The following is a 20748-nucleotide window of genomic DNA, read 5'->3' on the forward strand; positions in this document are numbered from 1 at the left end:
CAGAAAAATACTAGTACAATACAAAGGCAGAATACAATAACTTTTACAAATGAGTGCTAGAACGATGATGTTTTAATGCAAAAAAGCAAATCAAATGCTAAAGCAATTCTGTTACAAGCAGATGCTATAGCAATTAGATTTACTTGGACAGAAAACAAAATTTTGTGTAAATGAAGTTTAGTCTATTTGTGTTATAGATGATAATTTTAATTTTTAGATAACCCAAGTGGCATGTTTTCCAAATTTCAAAACTCAGGATCTTTGTCTGGATCAATGTCTGGAGTAAAAGGTATTTTAAATTTCATTTTTTCAATTTTCTTATAATACCAAAATATTTTGTGTGCAGGATTATAGAATAACAAAATGTTATACCTATTTGATTAAGATACAATTAAAAAAAATCATTGCAAATAATTTAGTAATTAGTGTACCTGACTTTCTAAGTAAGGAGAAAACTGTTTTACCACTGTGTTTTTTATCCCTCCTTCCTTCTGTCTGTCACTACAAATCAGAGCATACTGAATTTAAGTTTTGAGCCTCATGTGAGCATACTTTGCCATTTATGACTTATATACATATATTGCTCATCAACTGCCTGTTAAACTAACACTTGTAGTGGGGTATCATTATTGAGCAATAACTCATTGTACATTATATTACGAAACAAGTATATATATAAGTTTTATTAGTATGATATATATATGCTTACTTTGTTCTGTGTACACTATCTGAGGTATTTATTTTTGCATTACATGTAAGTGTATGTCATTATATGCTTAATAATAAAGATGTAACAGTACTTTCATTTAAACCAAAAATTTAAAGAAGATAATTACAAAATAGGACAATTGTTCTTGCAAGATAACACCTGCTCTAGAGAAGATCATTATTGTTTATTTCAAAATCAAATATTCTCATTTTTTTATAGATATGTTTTCTACACTTCTAAAGAAAGCAGACAGTTTCATGAAAAGATTTTCATTGAAGAAATTAAAGTTAGGAGATATTATAGAATTTCTGGATAAACTTGGCATGACAGACAGTAAACAAAAGTTAGCTGATGTTCTCAAGTCGATAAAGGTAAATTTTCAAAGTAAAATTAGCTTACCATGCTTAAAGCACAGAACAGATATATTCTTATATGAAAAATTGTTTTTTAAAGAAAATTTGCTCTTAAACTCTGAATTATGAATTCATGAAGAAATTATTTCCTATACTAATATTGAAACTAGTATATGTTTTACCATCAGCTTATATATGAAGGACAACTTATTTTTGCAGATACTTTCTTTCTCATTGAGTCCTTTATAGCCCATTTCATGATTTCAAAATTTACTTGATATTGAAAATTTTGCATGCTCAGAACAATTTATATTTACGTTATTTTTCCATTCCTGAAATTAAATTGATCACGATTTGAAGTTGGTTAACAGTTTATTTCAAAGATATTTGATTATTTTCAGAAACTGATAGATAACAAACCTTGTCTAAATCCAGCACAAGCAACAGATGATCAGCTAAAACAAGAACTGATGGAGCGTGGTAAATCAAGTGACGGATCGAGAGAACAGATGATCACCAGACTCACAACACCTGACAAAAGTAATATTATTCTCAAAACTTTTTTCTTCTTCAAAATGTGACTTACATTTGGTATCAAATATTATTATGCATAAAGAACTGTGTTTATTTACCCTCCAATTGATACTTCATGACAATATTCGTTTAATCTTTGCAGTAAATGAAACTATCAAGGTCAATGAAACAGTGTATGGATCATAGCTCTTTTTCTTTTTTAGGGGATTTTTTTATTATGCCCCATCTACAATAGAAGAGGGCATTATTTTTTCTGGTCTGTGTGTCTGTTTGTCCTTCCGTCTGTCCTTTCGTCTGTCCTTCCGTCTATCCCTCTGTCCGTTCGTCCCGCTTCAGGTTAAAGTTTTGGGTCAAGGTAGTTTTTGAAGTCCAATCAACTTGAAACTTAGTATACATGTTCCCTGTGATGTGATCTTTCTAATTTAAATGCCAAATTAGAGTTTTTACCCAAATTTCACGTATCACTAAACACAGAAAATGATAGTGGGAGTGGGCAGGGCGTTGCTGGAACCCTTTTATGCAGAAAAATGTTTGGGTTTTTCGGTTTTCGTTCATAGTTAAAAGAGGAGCTATATGTAGTCAGAACTTATAATAAAAAAATTATGATAGTAAAACTGTTAATAAATCTTCTGAATAGAGTAATACATAAACAACACATATTTGTGGTACAGAATTTACTCAAAATCTTCCAAAATCTGCTTCAGATGTAGGCAGAAACAAACTTCTCTATTACTTTGTCAATATTCACACTGAAATACCGATGAATATGCAGTAGTGCTAGTAACTGTCGGTGTTCATTGTTGATAGTACGTTTGTTTTCAACATACGTAGTACACTGATAGATCTCAATGGAAGATGTGTTCAGCATCGAGGGACCCCCCCCCCCCCCCCTTTTGAATTCCTCAAAATTACTTGCAAGGTCAGTTTCGAATATCTTAGACACTGTTGAGATTTCTTCGTTTGTTGTATTTCCTACAACAGGTTGTGCAGATGCATCACAAAGAAGTGATTTTCTGCTAATATTAGACACGACTCCACTCTTTAGTTCCCTTATCATATGGTCTATGAGTGCAAGAAATAATGAGACTTTCCAATACTGTTTTGGCATGTTTGCAGGATGATTGGCTCCGGTAGTCTGTCCACCACATTGCCTCGGCATATTTTCAATGATATCAAAGGGTTCTGATAATTCTAATGTGGATTGGTACTTCTCATTCCAAACTGATGAACCGTACACTGTAAAATGTGCTCCAAATCTACATGTCTTTGACTGAGTATTACAAATTCAAATCTTGTAAAAGAAACAAGTTACTGTTTGTGTTTGATTTTGTCATTATCTCCAATAAGACTTTTATTTTGAAACCAAATGCCGTTAATTAATGATATTTCATCAATTAAAAAAGTGACAACATAGGTGTTTTCTTTAACATTCAATTTAAAAAAAATTATTTTGCCATTATTTTTTTTGCATGCCGAATCAATGTGCTTGCAACTGCATGTAGGCGTAATAGGGAGCTATGTGCCTGGTGGGGCATCCATGCAAATAATAAAAAAATTCACTGTACCATCTAAAACCATGTATGTATTGTATATTACAGGGTGTCCATGGATGTTTATCACTACACCAGATAATATGTACTGTACCTATGACTCCATGTGTCTAGGTTTGGAGTGTTGTATGAATGTTAAGTTTCTTATGTTCCTGTACACCATTAAAGCCTATGCCAGATATGATCCTTGTCAGTACCAGTTTAGTTTTGGGATAGGAGACCATAACTACACACTCAAGTTTGATATGGGATATGATGGTAATTGTATATCTTAATTTACTACACCTAGGAATATATAGTTTGAAGCTGACAATACAATAAAGATCCTAGATGACATTGTCGTTGTTTCATTACATTTCATGTTTGCTGGAGTTGTCCATTACAAGACTGCAACTAGATTGTCGAGAAATATTCTTTTTTTTGTACCTCACTTATCTCCCCTGAACAGTAAAATATGATTTAAAAATATTTCATTTTTTTTTCTCAGATTTATCTCCCCTGAAAAGAAGAATAGAGTTTATAAATATTTTAGATTAAGTTTAATGTTAATTATGCAAAATTTTGAATAATTCTCATTAAATTAAAAAGATTTTTTCATAGTAATGTAATTATGCTCATTTTATCATGTGTTGAACAAAAATATAAAACATTAAACTTGAATGTAATAACTCATTTATTTTATACAGGTTTGTCAGATTAAATACATACAAGTTTCTATATTATACAGGATTGTCAGATGAAATACTCACTGGTTTAAAATTTGACATCATGGGGGGAATAGACGGAGTATTGAAGTAAGTAAAGTAGTATTATAATTAGGAGATAACTGTAATATTTTATTGTCCAATAGGTGATTTGATGGTTGCAAATTAAGTTTACTGGCGCATGTTAGCAGAGCCAGTAAATAGGTATTTGCGACCTTCAATACAATATTGTTATCTCCATTCTAATGAAACTGATAGAAAACAACCTCAGATCATACATTTAAAATTTGCTTTAAGGTGAGCATGCACATATAAAAAAGAAAATACGGTATGATTGCCAATGAGACAACTATCCACAAAAGACCAAAATGACACAAACACTAACAACTATAGGTCAATTTTAATAGCATCAGTTGTCTATTGATGCCATGAAAGTTCATGATGTTATCCAATCAAATTGAACCTTACAAGCAATGTTGCATTAGAATGACTATTTATTTTTATGTCCCACCTATAGTCGCCGTCAGCTGAAATTCGTAGCGGTTATCAATTAAAATAATCTAAACTATCAACCACGTTCACTCAAGATATAGTTTTTCACATTCCATTCATAAATCGCAAAAAGAAAAACCACTACTGACCTACCTTTTAAGTGATTGCACTGTGATAATCCTGACCTTCACATTTTCCAAGACTATTTTCAATGGTGGAATCCGCCATTGTTTTTTCCGGAAGTGTTCCCCTGGAGTTCAATTTCATAACATTTGCATAAAGCGCGGGAAACCGTATCACATCAATGAAAAGAACATTTCAGGAAACTGCGTAAATGACGAATTTCACATGTAAACAAATGATCCTCATAGAAACGAAGATGGCGGAATTACAATGGAAAACATTCTGGAAAATGTGAAGGTCAGGATTATTACAATGCGATCACTTAAAAGGTAGGTCAGTAGTGGTTTTTCTTTTTGCGATTTATGAATGGAATGAGAAAAACTATATCTCGAGAGAACGCGGTTGATAGTTTAGATTATTTTTACCGATAACTGCTACGAATCTTAGCTGACGGCGACTATACTATAGTAGAGGCACCTATGATAGTAGAGGGGCATTATGTTTTCTGTCTGTGCGTCCGTTCGTTCAGGTTAAAGTTTTTGGTCAAGGTAGTTTTTGATGAAGTTGAAGTCCAATCAACTTCAAACTTAGTACACATTTTCCCTATGATATGATCTTTCTGATTTAATTGCCAAATTAGATTTTTGACCGCAACATCACGGTCCACTGAACATAGAAAATGATAGTGCAAGTTTCAGGTTAACGTTTTTGGTCAAGGTAATTTTTGTTTTAGTTGAAGTCCAATCAACTTGAAACTTTGTACACATGTTCCTTAGGTTATGCCAAAAAATATGTTGTAAAAACTTGATGTTCTTGACGTCACATACAATATGAAAACTTGACGTTCGTGACGTAACATACCAAACAATGACGTCATTCAAAAAATTGACCTATTTTAGGAAATTATTTCTTAAGCAAAAAAAAACAAAAAAACTGACTTTATGTAAAAAAAAAAAAAAAAAAAAAAAAAAAGGTATGCGATACGGGTTTTACCATGCGATACGGGGTATGCGATACGGGTTTAGCTATGCGATACAGGGTATGCGATACGGGTTTAGCTATGCGATACGGAGATATGCGATACAGGGTATGTGATACAGACTGGAAAAACGAACCTTTATTAGATATACAAAATAGCTGTATTTTGTACTAAATATATGATAAATATCATTATCAGCCTTGTATATAGTTCACATTGGTACATTCCTCATCCCCTTTTCACCACAAGAAATCAAGTAAAAATTTTGGTAACTGTTCAAAAACATCTAATTATACTTTATGCATACTTATTACATAATTATGGTATTATTTATGGATTTTTTTTTCTATTGTCAGATAGAAGTTGAAATAGCTTGTTAATAATTCTAGAACACTCCACAAAGGTTGGAATAAGTTTAAATCACAAAAGAAATACCCAGATCATAGTTTAAAACCACCGTTTAAAAACTATGCTCCTGTACAGATGGAAGAATAGCTGAATTTTTGGTTTCTGTTCTCTATCTTAAGGTTGCCTCATCCAAATGTTGTGAAATTATACAGAATGCTTATTTATACATTGTACCAGAAGAAAGATCAAGTTCAAATTTTTGTGGTGCCACCTTTACTGTTCTGGAGAAATGTCCCATTTATATTGTTATATGCAAGCTAGGATATAATTCTCCTATTATTTAAACTATGATTTTGAAACACTTGACCAAAGAATAACCCATGAAATCTGGGGGACATCTTTTGATTTTATAAATATGTTTTAAATATTAAAGTACTGTTTGGAATAGAAAAACAGTAATTTATTTTATTATTGAATGCAGGAATAATTTTTAAAGCACTCTGATTTATATGCATATAATATAGCATGAAGGAGAAATGATTTATATGCATATAATATAGCATGGAGGAGAAAACTATATATTTTATTCTCTTGTTATTTACATAGATATGACATACAGAAGACAGATACTGGATTATTGGCATCTGTTTCACTAGGATTATGTCAACGAGAGGATACCAGTAATTGTTTGGCAGAATTCAGTTTGTTAGCCAATGCTGTATTACCTCTGCCTATATGTAAAACTGATGGATCTATTACATGGCCTCAAGGTAGAACAATCATAAACCTAATTGCTCTTCTATAATGTGCCATATACACATTTGTTTTGTTGATATTTAAAATAAAACTTACCAAAGATAAATATTAGAATTTGCCTGCCAATACTTGTAGTGTCATGGACACTATATGCCAGAATAAAACAACACACACCTAGTGAAATCTGTCATGGAATTTTTAACACTGATGTATTGCTGTAATTAACTTTGTAATAATGCTTAGGTACCACATAGAAAATGCATTGCAAAAAATGTATTCTCTAGCTTAAAAGAAAAAGGTCAAAAACTATAGATCAGTGCTGTACACTGGGCACTTTTGTTTATAAAGGTCATAGTTGTGTCATATTTTACTTGTTTTTGTAAAGGATACTGGTTTGGTTCAAAAACCAATTGCGTAAAGTAAACTTTTGATGAAAACATTTCAAGAGCTACAGAAGAAGAGTAAGGGCCTCAATTTAGAATATGTCAGAGCCTAATTTCATATCCTAAGTACATGTACATATAAGTGTAAACTATTTATTTTACAAAAACTCATAATATGTGATGAAACACTGTTAAGTTTTGAACACTTTGTACTTGCCATCTAAAAAATGCTAGCCTAATCATTTCTCAAATTCTCAAATTTAGGTCTCAGACTTTTTAAATATAGAAAATGCTGATTTGTTTATGTACTTTTAACGAATCAGTGATTGACAGGTCTTATTATCTTTTAATCTGTTTGTTCTGTAAAATTTCTCCTCTGTTTTATAACTTTTGATGTATTTCAGACTGCCAAGTAGTTGTCCCTGTAGATGTAGTATTTGTAGTTGATGAATCTGGAAGTGTTGGAGAAAGTAATTTCCAGTCCACCATGACAGCTTTATCAAACACTGTGGACAAACTTGCTATTGGTGAAGATTTAGTCCGCGTTGGTGTCACACTTTTTGCAGGGACAGGTACTTCCAGATCACTGTTAGATCTAAACACCCAGTACAGCAGTACAGCAATCAAGGAGACATTTTCCAGTGCTGTTTACAAGAAAGGCTCCTATACAGATATAGCGGATGCTTTCAGATATGCATGTGAGGAAATGTTTGTTAGTAATAAGGGTGATCGCTCTGATGCACAGAATTACCTTGTACTATTAACAGATGGTAAAAATAACAAGGGAGCTAATCCAGTAGTGACAGAAGCTGCTGCTTGTAAGAGTGCTAACATAAGAATAGTTACTGTAGGTATTGGATCTGGCATAGATGAACAGTTACTGAAGGACATATCATACTCTCTACCAAACTATTACCTACATACAATATATGATGATCTACATAAAACCCTACCCCAGCTTGTTATTCAGACATTGGATTGTAGTTTTGGTAAGTTCTCGTCAAATTATAGTTTTATATAGAAATAAGAAGATGTGGTTTGAGTGCCAATGAGACAACTCTCCATCCAAGTCGCAATGTGTAAAAAGTAAACATTATAGGTCAAAGTATGGCCTTCCTACGTAATGCCTTAGCTCACACTAAAAAGCAGGCTATAAAGGGCCACAAAATGACTACTGTACTGTAAATCAATTCAAACAGGAAAACCAAGAGTCTAATCTGTATTAAAAAAATGAGGAACACTTATGCAGCACATTAACAAATGACAACCACTGAACAACGGGTACCTGTATATGTATTAGTCACTTGATCATATTATGCAAACATTCTATGAAGAACTTGTGACTGAATAACATTTATTATAGACATGATATACAAATATTTACCATATTAAGCTTCTTGTTTAAGGCTTGTTAGAAAAGGTATATTTGATTTGATAGTTTTGATGAAAACTGAAGTAGTATTTTAGAGTCTGATGTAGGAATAAGGAAAGTACTTATGGGTTTTTATTTGAAAATGATTATTGTGTAATCTTTTTCACTTGATTTAATTATAATATTTGATTTCAGCTTGGAACATTAATTATAAAGCCTATCTAAGCCTTGACTCAATTAAAAGTACAATTAAAGAAGCAGCAATAAAGAAACTTGAAGAAGGAAAACAGCTACTAAAGGAAAAACTGTTAGAAGCTCTTGGTTTACCTGAGGTATTTACTTTGGAAAGTGTTGGTAGCTCTTGGTGTACCCTAGGTTTTTTGCTTGGGAAAAAAAATGTCAGAATGCAATAAATTTGATGCATCCCTGTTATTTGAGCACTCACCAATTTTTAAAAGTTCTGTTGCAGTCCTCAATGGAAAATAGGGGTAGTTTGGTTGCCGTAATTTTGAACTTTTCCTCATTTATCTTCTGTATGCCATTATATCGAGTGAAGGGAAATATAGATGTCATAACTGGGACAAGTGTGTTACCATATTTCTCCACTAGAGACAGTTAGATTTTAATATTTAAAGTATGAGGCTCGTTGAGAGTGGAGAAATAGCGTAATTACAATTATGTTAAGATTTTGATTTAACAATTAACCCCCTCTATGATACCAGTGCTCTCAATGATCTTCCTTTGAGATAAAAAGACTTCATTGTACTTTTAATTTAGATTATTTTTAGTGCCTTACTATGATTTGATTAAGGAATTCAAACTTTGTGTAACTCATTATTAACTCTTATTTCAGGATATCTTGCAGTCAACAGGACCATGTTTACGACCAGATAAGATGTCATCATTTCAACTTACAAACACTTTAACTGATAGAGGTCTAAATACCACTGGGTCCAATCAGGAACTTGCTGAAAGGTTGAAGGCTGATGATAGAAGTATGTATAACTATCTGTCTATTGAAGCTAAGGTTTTATTATATCTTTTCAACATTCTAAACACTTTTCAATTGAAAATATTGGGCCGTCATTTTCTGTACTAAATGTAGGTAATTTTTTATGTAGCACAATTTTGGTATTTTTACCATGAATTTGAAATTATACAGAGACCAGCATCATTTTGTTGTGGGTTTGTCTGAAAAGGTTCATAGTATTCATTATGATGGACAGACAGCTAGCCATTTCCAGTATAAGTTTTTATCCTAAACAGTACCAGATCTTCTTGTAGCCAATACCTCATCTTACATTAATGTATATACAATTATTGCCTCCATATGAGATGAACAGTCAAATTGTCACCCCTTCAAAGGTTAACAAATTATGACATTTACCTCTTTGCTGGTATCTTAATGATATAATTATGTATTAAAAAGATATTTGAGGAATGACTGTAATATTTTTTCTGTCTATGTAGCGTGTAGCGGGTTATTTAACAGTGTGTCACGGTCACATGACTATATCATGTCTATGGGATGATAACAAAATAACGTCAGCCAATGAGAAGACATGTTACATCCAAAATTAAATTACATATATAAATACTTTATAAATTGTAGGATGTGAAACAATGGGGAGAGAATTATCATTGCCAGATATCTCTAATAGTTGGCTTAATGATCATCTGTATTACTATATATCCAATGACTGTCTAAGGTTAGATGCCTGTGCTGATATATCACTGAGCATCGCTGATTTTAATTATGCCAAATCGTTCAGGGCGTTTGTAGAGCTGGACTTCTGTAAATATATTCTGAAGTTTGGATTTGAAGGAAGAATAAGATCTTTGATCCTGATCAGCTATCAATGGGGTAAATTCAATCAGATGTTACATTGTCTCAAATTTTATATTAGTTTCTCTTCTATTATGGAAAGTCACCTTATATTCTGGTCAACTTTAATTGATGTGGATAATAATTTTGTTGATTTTTTTTTCACCTCAATATTGTTGAAAAATATGAATATGTAACATTGTAATGAGAAATAGAAACAGAAATATTATTAACCATTTGCACTTTTCATCTGATTATCAAAAACACATAGATGTATAACTATCAAAAATAAACTTCTATAAACTGTTTATAGGATATAAGATAATAACTGAAGCTAAGATATTGCTGTCTGCTCTAGTGATGATGATTATGTTAAGAGCACAAATGTGATAAATGTGGTTATTTATTTTCTAGGAAAGAAAGAGACTCTAACAATAACAAAGGATGTGCAAGTAATGTAAGTCACTGATATCTACATTTGTTATTAAATGCCTCTTAACAGAAATTGTTTTGGTGTCCATCTATTTATCCTACCATGTCTCTTACTTTGATAACACAAGATTATTATGATAGATCTTTTAAATGTTTTAACACAGTAGTCAACTTTTTGAATTCTCATAAAATTATTTGACCATTTTAAGACATTTTTTTAGCATCAATCTCTTTACAAGTCCTGTGAGTAAACAGAATAGACCACTTTCCAGTTCATCCGTCACCGGAAAAAACTCGTCAATTATACGCGCCTTTATCAAAATTCATGACGTCATCAACGACAAAATCCTAGTTTAAACCGATTTTTACTTTCAAATATTAAATTGCTATACAATAAAAGGGTTATTGCATGAATATTTTGGAATATTGTCACTCATATAACATATATTGCACTCACACGCTCGTGCAATATAAAATTCTACTCGGGACAATATTCCCCAAAATTCATGCAATAACCCTATACTACAGTCTATTTTGTAAGTAATACAATAAAAGATTTCAGGAATGACTGAACACATTGGAAAGTACAACAAATCACACCAACCACTAACCCACAAGAAAATAAATGTAAAACAAACAATGCATGGTTCAGAGAGCCTGTGTTAGGAGTCATTTTCTTAATTTATTTACCTTTCATTTTCTTGACTAATTTATACTTTCAGATTTGTAATTGACAAAAATGATGACAAGAAAGTCTTTGAGATTGACTTTGGACTAAAGCTGTGTTTCCAGGGAAGTTGTATAATAGATCAGCTGTTTTTAGAGAACTATGAAATACCTATACCAATATGTAATGAAAACTTCACTTTCTCAGGTATATTTTCACAACTTGTAGATTGAAAACAAGCTAAATGTTATATATTTTTTTTGATATTTATCAAAAAAATATATATGATTAAATTATGATTTTGCAAAGTACAAAAAAAAAACCAACTCATTATTGGATCATTTCTCTCTTATTTTGTTTAAACTATTGTAAAAGAAACTGAACTTAGATAATATTAACTTTTATAAGCAACAAATTTTGTAATACTCATAAAATTGAGAATGGAAATGCGGAATGTGTTAAAGAGACAATAACCCGACCAAAGAAAAAAACAACAGCAGAAGGTCACCAACAGGTCTTCACAGACCTGCCAACTATCCCAATTTTCGCGGTATCATCCCGATTTTTACCCCTCAACCCGAATCCCGATATCGGGATCCTAAAATTAGTCAAAATCCCGATTTTCAACAAATATACCCGAAACAAATATTATTTACCGATTTTGAAGTTTTTCTGATCAATTTTAAAAAAATCAATCATTTTACCTGGGGACATATAATGACAAGTTAATGACCCTACGCTAATCAACAATCACAACAGGTGTCATAATTAGTGGTTGTATGTAATCAGATTACCTAATAGGTTGAACAGTCCTCAAAATTAATTTGTATGCACAAATTTGGTCAAACAGCCTTTCAATTTTGATCAATTTATTAACAAGCACAATTTGAAACATTTGCCGTAGTTCCACAGCAAAATCATGATAAATACTGTAAAAAACTCTCAAGAAAACATCGTTTATCTTGAAATTTGTTTAATTTTTGAAACCAGACATTGTGTGTCTGTTGATTTAAAATCGACGCCATTTTGTATACACTTCTACTGTGTTACTGTATAAGCCTCCGCCTGTAAGAGCACCTCTGAATACAAAGAAAGATAACTCAAATTTTATCCATTTTCTCATTGATATTGATAAGACCATGAGTAAGACTAAATCAAAATCTGTCTTCATCCTTCTTACTTTAGGACATGTATTTTTAATGCCATTTTCTCTATTCCTCAGTTATTTTGTCAATTTTATAATTTAATAGTACAAGAATCATGCAAATAAAAGAAATCAAGGCCTACAAGCTCATCATTAGTATACCAAAAGAAAAAAGAAAAGAACTTAGACTATTTTAGGAGTAAAAAACAATGCTCACAGAAAAGTCTCTAAAATTGTAACCCTTAAAAATCTTGTCACGCGCTAAATCCCCCATGGAGATTTTCAAAAGTTGGCAGGTCCGTCTTCAATGTAGCGAGAAATTCCCGCACCCGGAGGCGTCCTTCAGCTGGCCCCTAAACAAATATATACTAGTTCAGTGATAATGACTGCTTGTGTAAAATAGCAGTTTTGTGATATTATGTGCAGTGATCTGTATTTTCTGTGCAGCGTTTGCTTTATTATGGCAGCAGTCTGTATATTAATAGCAGTTGATCTTAATGAAACACACTTTTTTTCAGGAGATTCCATATCTGATCTGATCACAGCTATTGGTGGTAAAATGACAGAGGAAGCATTTGACATTGTCTTACGACATTTAGGATTGGATGTAAGTAGGATTAAAAGTGAAAGAGATATTAAAATAAAAGGAGATGATAAATTAATTGAACAGCTTATCCATCAACACATAAAACCAAGAAAGTCATCCAAGTGTGTATAATATATTTCAAGCTTAACTTAATGATAATACAAGAGAAAAAACACTGATCTAAGAGAACCATTTACTGAAAGCTAGTTCTAAGCTAATATAACTAAAATATAAATCTTGTTTACCCAAACAGACATAACATTACACATCATCAATGGTTCCTTGATGCTCTTGATACCCCTGATATAAAAGGGTCTTCTTAGGAGATTAAGGTGTGCCATTGATCAACAGCACTGATTTAATGAATTTATTCTGATTGATTTGGATCATTTTAGTCCATCATTTAACTCATCTTCGCTAGCCAAGGGTTACGATCCACTCCTGCTCTCTTCACCCTTGGCGGATTGAGATAAAATTTCGGAGACACAAGGTAAGGATTTTTATTGGTTGCAGTCGAAACTTGGTGCATCCAATCAAAAACTGCCTTTAACATGATCATGTGTAAATGTAGAAAGTGTTTGTAAACAATTGCCACATGTTTATTGTGCAACAAATCTTTACATCCCTAAACATACAACTATATTTAGTGAAAACTTAAATGTTTTTAATCAACAAATAGAAGTTCCTGTGTATGTTTCATGCACAAATGCATGAATGTTGACGCATGCTTTCATTTTCAGCTTTACCAAGTGTGTAGAATCTAGACGCTACCGTGTTTTTACCTCCAAATTGAAGAGTTCAAGTGCTAACATTGTTCAAGACTAATGTATTCGGAATTGGCGTGATTTTTATCTTCCGATAGATGGCGCAACATTGTTATAACAAATGTTGGCTCAATCCGCCAAGGGTGAAGAGAGCGGGCGGAATGGATCGTAAGCCTTGGCTAGCAACGATGCATTTAACTGTACCGGTAATTGCTTTCTGTATTGTTTTTTGGATATTAACATAAAGTTTATAATTTATTGTTTTTCAGAAATATTTCACCTCTGGATCATGTGATGTACCAAAAGGACCTGTAGGTAGGAAATTATTTATTATTTCTATTTACCCGGTATATACTTTATGATTTATACACTGTATTATATGGTAGAACATTACATGCAAAGCCTCCTAATTTATAAACAATATTCTCTCCTACTTTTTATTTGAATTAAGGAGTATGTACTGTATTACAAATGACATTGTATATTTATTAGATTGTCCAGTGATGATTAACCCCCAGAAATACTTACCAGCTAGTATCAGAACCATGGTCCAGTGTCAAATGACAGACAATTGTCTAGGTCTACATTGTTGTTTGGATCTGACCTTCAAACTTCCACTAGGAGATAGAATGGTGACCTTCAATATACCATTCTGGGTTAAGTTTGATCCATGCCAGTTTGAAGTAGATATTGCGTTTGGAGGATTTAGATACAAGAGATATATCTTAAACTATGATTGGGGTAGGTTAAATCTAATTTTCATGATTTTGTCACAATGATTACAAATCTGATATGTTGAAACAATTATTTTTATAAGAATTTTTTTTATCAGGATTTGTCATATTCAAAATTGAAAAAAATAAGGATATGAATACTTTCTTATTTATTGAACATATGATAAAAGTATATATATAAGATAGATATATAATAAGTCTGAATTTTTGGGACAGAGTGCTTTATTTTGATGTGTGTCTCATCGATTTAGGTATAGAACATGCAGTATAGGCTCATTGTCAAGGCCATACGGTGACTAACAGTTGTTATGTTAATTTCTGTGTCATTTGTCTCTTGTGAAGAGTTGTCTCATTGACAATCATACCTCATCTTCTTTTTATGCCCCACCTTTGAAAGGGGGAGGACCTTTCGGGATAGTGTGTGTTAAAGCTCTGGATTTTGGGATTGACCCTTTCAGGATCAGGGAATTTTTTTTTGAATTTCCGGATGTCGGGATTTAAATTTCTTTAGATTAGGGACCTCAGGGTTTCATGTTTCACCTCGGTATTTAAGGATCAGGACCCCTCCAACCCGCCCTCATAGTAGAGGGGCATTATGGTTTCTGGTCTATGGGTCCATTTGTCCGTTCGTCTGTTTGTCTGTTCGTCTGTTCATCTGTTTGTCTGTTTTTCTGTTTGTCCGTCTGTCCAGCTTCATGTTAAAAGTTTTTGATCAAGGTATTTTTTTATGAAGTTGTAGTCTAATTAACTTGAAACTTAGTACACATGTTCCTTATGATATCCTCTTTCTAATTTCAATGCCAAATTAGATTTTTGACCCCAGTTTCACAATCCATTGAACATAGAAAAGAAAGTGGGAGTGGGGCATCTATGTACTATGGACACATTAATGTTTATAATTAATTTTGCCTGATATTTTGATTTTATCTTTTGACATGCACAAGTATATTGGAAATCTTACAGACTGAGAATAAATGCATTGTGTCTCCCTGTACCTAAGCCTCATTGCTTGTCTTATTATTCCATTCTTGTTTGAAGGAAGATTTACTCTAATCATAGTTATTTGCTGAAATCTTTTCACTCAGAAAAGATATAAACAAATTATTTTTGTCATTACAGGTGAAAAGAATGTGATCTCTATTGGGAAAGGAGCAAGTGCACCAGTTAAAATTGAGTAAGCTGTTAACGCTGATATAAACCTTCACTGACAGGTTGATAACAATTTTACAATTAATGGATCACTTAAATCTTGCTCATTTATATTTGTTTAGGTAGAAGGAGGATTTTGATTTATAAAAAGTCATCTGATTTTGGTATTATGTTAGGAACTAAACTCGTATTTGATGTTCACATGATTTGACTGCAGTAATACAACAGAGGGAGTAAAAACGTGTTTTAAGGAGGCTCGCTGGTACAAAAATTTCAGCAAAAAATTAAACATTTGTTTTTCATTACATATTTTATTAGTTATTACTTTATAATATGGTACAAAAATTGATTCGATTTGGCCCCAGATGACTTTTAAAATGTTTATATCATTGAAAAAGCTCAAAATTATCTCCCTTTGGTGCTTAATTGCCATTTTTTGGCATTAAAATTAAATCTTTTTAACACATCGGTGACCTATATTTTTATTGTTGTTTTCAAATAAGCTGTACATAAACTAAACAATTTTAAAATTTAAGCGATTTCTGTAATTAGGGTATTTTTTTATTTCGACTAATAGGTCAACAGAAAACAAGTACCTTAACAAAAATGCATGCTTCTTTCAAAGGCAGATTGTGAGATTAAATGAACAGTGACCCCATATTTTTATTTAATTTTTCCAGTAAGTATAGGATAAAGTTTATTTATAGAAAAAAATAGAAAATCCTATATTGAATAAAAAATGATTTAGACCTGGGAGCCCCATTAAGTCCTTTTAAATTGATTGATTGAATGGGGTTTGCTTTACATGACTCCAGCATAGAAAGACAAAATACAGAATAGATCATTTATGTTTTCATATATTGCTTACAGGTATTCTATAGACAAGATGGCAGATGGTAAAGGATTCATTGTGGATGTTTTGATCAAGATTTGTCTGCCAATTGACAGTGATCAGCACTGTATACCACAAAATGGAATTCATCTTCTACAACAGCAAAAAGTTCCCCTTTGTTCTGATGACTTTTTGGACTGGATGAAAGGTAATTTGAGTTAATTAAAGTTATGTTGGAAATATATATAATTTATGTAGGAAAGGTTTTATTTTTGTTAATTAAAAAGTTCTATATAAAAAAGAAGATGTGGTATGATTGCCAATGAGACAACTACCCACAAAAGACCAAAATGACACAAACATTAACAACTATAGGTCACCGTACGGCCTTCAACAATGAGCAAAGCCCATACCGCATAGTCAGCTATAAAAGGCCCCGATAAGACAATGTAAAACAATTCAAACCAGAAAACTAACGGCCTTATTTATGTAAAAAAATGAACAAAAAACAAATACAGTACATTCTGGTTATTTGCATAGCCTATTTGTCAGACGAAATTATGCAATAAAGCGGAGTATGCTTATATCCGAAATGACAAATTACGGAGTCAAATGACATCGATAGTGCAGATCAGCAAAGAAGAAAGATGTACGTCCATAGTCCACTTACAACATAATGAATGCTTATTTATTCTAATAAAAGTTATTTGTCTACTGTCATACATTTTATTTCATTGTGTATTCTTTCAATAAAGTTTATAAACACATTTTGTTTTTGTTTATTTATGTACCGACTTTTCCTTTACCTGAGATACGATAATAAAATTGTTCTAAAAATAGATTTGTTTCTATGACCCGGATGTACCTATTAAATTGTTACGCTTTGTTTAAAACAAACTGTTAAACAATACTACACAGTTTATAATCATTGTAAACAATAATTGTGTAATGAACTGCCTTTGATATTCAGTATTTACCAATTACACAGTGATGTGACACTGTTACTTTAACACCGCTAGTTTCGTTTATGCAAAGCAGTTAACAGGTGATGGGGCCATGCACGGGTTAATTGCTGGACACGAGTGTTGAAAGTGAGAAAATATAATAATCAGAAGTTATTTTCTTTTAGAAAAATATTAAAAAGGAAAGATTGATGTATAAAATTCTTCAACCATATATAAATGCCCTGTAATATTTAACATAAATGTAGATCACCCAAGCTGAATTACGAAATTACACATTGGATAATGATCGATAATTAGCAGGCGTTAATGTTTTAAAAATTCATCCAAAATATAATCTATGAACAATGTTTGAAATCCAATCAATAATTAACACCTTTTGAGATAGAAGATCATAGAATGGTTGTGTTTTTACAACAATCAGCTGATTGACATTTTTATGACCTCGAGGCTTAAAATAGAATATGGGAAACTTTACCTGTGTACACATCGAGGCCTTTTCTATAATCATATAAACACGAAAGATACTGTTTTAAAACTTTATTTGAATAACACACAAGTAAATGTGAAATAATAAAGAAAATTATGATGCATTCAAGAAAAATATACTTACCAAATTGCCGTTTCCGGTCAAAAATCTCGTCAGTTTTAACTGAGCATATCTAGCTGGCGATTATTTTCTATGCAATAAACCGAAATGCCACTTGTAAGGCTATGCATATAACCGGACAATTTAACATTAGGTGAATGGGAAATGGTTTTGTGCAGGAGAAAAGTATGCAATTAACCGAATTATGCTATTAAGCGGTATGCAATTAAGTGGAATCGACTGTATGTAACACATAAACAAACGACAACCACTAAACTACAGGCTCCTGACTTGGAACAGGCACATACATAAATAATGTGGCGGGGTTAAACATGTTAGCGGAATCCCAACCCTCCCCTAACCTTGAACAGTGGTATAAAAGTACTACATAAGAACGAACTATAAAAATCAGTTGAAAAAGGCTTAACTCATCAGATAGACAAAAAATATAAGTGGATTTGGCAGAGTACTTATACATCCTGACACAAAAAGACACAATGAACAGATAGGTTATTTTATTTGAGACCATGTAAAATTTACAAATGTATAACATATGAGAATCCAAAAAGTAAATTTTCGAATCAAGAACAGTTATACAGAACTTATTTTACATGTAGATTTTGTAAGAAGAGAAAGGGAAAATTGGACAGTACTATTTCAGTATTAGAACAGATTCCATTCTTTCAGAAAGCAAGAAAGGGTTATACCCTAGTAAAATATGTAAATGGAGTTTTATTTTATCTCCTAAAATGCTGAACAGATTTAATAACTTATAAGATGTTTGTATTTTACAGATTGTAAATCAGTGTTGCCATCAGATGTAATATTTGTGGTGGACGAGTCTGGGAGTGTTGGTCAGGACCATTTTGATGATACCATGGTAGCCTTGTCTAAGACCATTGATAAACTTGCCATCAGGAAAGATATGATCCGTGTCGGAATGTCGTTGTTTGGAGGAACTGATACATCAAGGACACGCTTTGACTTGAATTTTAGTTACAATAAAACAGAAATATCAACAGTAATAATGAAAACATCTTACATTAAAAGAGGCTATACAAACATAGGTGATGCACTGAGGTATGCATGTGAGGAAATGTTTGTTTCTGGGAAAGGTGATCGGCACGATGCTCAAGATTATGTTGTACTGTTGACTGATGGGAAATCTAATCGAGGAGATACAGCAGTAGGAGCAGCTACATGTAGTGATAGGAACATTACCATTATAGCTGTAGGGATAGGAGACGGTATCAGTGAGAAAGAATTAAGAGATATAGTCTCTAAACAGAAATACTACTTCAATACTACCTACACAGAATTATCCGAGGCTCTACCAGACCTGGTGTCTACTTCTATTGACTGCAGTGCTGGTAATATAATTGTAGTAAATTATAAACTGTTATAGGACGTTTACTATTTTAACATCTTGATGAACAAGAGAAAATGTCTGAGGAGGATGATCAAAACTGGTCATATATTTTGGTTATAACTACTGTGGATTTGTTATTAATTCAGAACAACAGTAACAACAATTTTTATTTGTCAATCAAGACGCCACAAGGAGCAGTACAATTACAGTTTAGATTAAAGTGTACAAATATATAATTGTGGTAATTTTTTATCGATATTCACATAACCCATATACTTATAAAGGTGCATATTGAAAAATAAACTGATGGTCATTTGCAAACATGGCAACACGTGAATTGCAGTTACAATGAATTTTAACAGTAACATTTTAAAAATGTATTTTCAGATTTACCATCATTTATTTCTGGTTGGTTGAAAGATACAGGCCTTAGTGTACTTGAAGAGATTAAAGAAGGAGGAAAACTGTTAATATTGAAGAGGCTAGGACTGGAAGATTTTTTCAGTGGTCCTAAATGTGATCATCTTAGAAAACCATACAGTCCAAATGTCCAGGGATGGAATAATGGTATTTATTAATACTGTACTTAAAGATATGCAATGAATTTTTTGTTTGCCTTATGTCCAGTGGTAAATACTTCACATTGCCTCAGTGACCAATAGGTCTAAGTAGTTCTATTACTGTAATCACTAGCAAGCTAAGTCAACACAGAATAGGAGTTCGAAGGTCAGTGGTTTTCTCCAGGCTCTCAGTCTTCCACTACCAAAAAACTGGCAGCCACTAAAATAGCCCAAAAGGTGGTGCTTAAAAGTGGTTTGGGCAACCTACAATCAAAAATGTTTTGTAACCAAAATGTTCCATGGGTTTATACTGAATTCCTAAACTTAATAGTTTATGATGGTGACTAAAGTAAATTATGCTAAAATCTGTTATAAATTGCCGAAAGTTTGGACCAAGTCTGACATAATAACACAAATAATGCATAATTAAGTGATCATAATTTAGTAATTTATAATTTGGGATGCCAAAAAGAAAATATATTGTGTTATATTTGGTGACTAAAGTAAATTATGCTAAAATCTGTTGTAAATTGCCGAAAGTTTGGACCAAGTCTGACATAATAACACAAATAATGCATAATTAAGTGATCATAATTTAGTAATTTATAATTATGGACGCCAAAAAGAAAATATATTGTGTTATGTAATTTTGCAACTATTTCTATGCCTACTTCTAAGCTGGCTGTTTCACTGAAAAGTTTCAATGAGTCACACTATAATTCTCTAATATACCTTTAAGTACATCTCATAAGCACCTGGGAGGCAAAATGGAACAATCATATTGAAAGTATAATTACAAGTGTAAAGAAACACTTAAATGTTTTACGTAAAC

General features: G+C 32.2%; 1 protein-coding gene across 1 annotated transcript in view; it reads left to right on the forward strand.

Annotated features, from left to right (window-relative positions):
• Positions 1-20748, forward strand: part of LOC134704830 (uncharacterized) — a 56131-nt gene that overhangs the window by 6387 nt on the left and 28996 nt on the right. Inside the window, exons 7-25 of the mRNA XM_063563612.1 lie at positions 218-289; positions 929-1080; positions 1464-1602; positions 3195-3404; positions 3874-3940; positions 6399-6562; positions 7336-7920; positions 8499-8635; positions 9157-9298; positions 9916-10167; positions 10543-10585; positions 11283-11434; positions 12890-12978; positions 13991-14036; positions 14214-14462; positions 15575-15629; positions 16475-16644; positions 18782-19357; positions 19744-19923. Coding sequence (XP_063419682.1) covers positions 218-289; positions 929-1080; positions 1464-1602; positions 3195-3404; positions 3874-3940; positions 6399-6562; positions 7336-7920; positions 8499-8635; positions 9157-9298; positions 9916-10167; positions 10543-10585; positions 11283-11434; positions 12890-12978; positions 13991-14036; positions 14214-14462; positions 15575-15629; positions 16475-16644; positions 18782-19357; positions 19744-19923 — 3480 coding nt within the window. The remainder of the gene's footprint in view (positions 1-217; positions 290-928; positions 1081-1463; positions 1603-3194; positions 3405-3873; positions 3941-6398; positions 6563-7335; positions 7921-8498; positions 8636-9156; positions 9299-9915; positions 10168-10542; positions 10586-11282; positions 11435-12889; positions 12979-13990; positions 14037-14213; positions 14463-15574; positions 15630-16474; positions 16645-18781; positions 19358-19743; positions 19924-20748) is intronic.

Source organism: Mytilus trossulus, chromosome 2 (assembly GCF_036588685.1).
Source record: "Mytilus trossulus isolate FHL-02 chromosome 2, PNRI_Mtr1.1.1.hap1, whole genome shotgun sequence".
NCBI classification, from domain to species: domain Eukaryota; kingdom Metazoa; phylum Mollusca; class Bivalvia; order Mytilida; family Mytilidae; genus Mytilus; species Mytilus trossulus.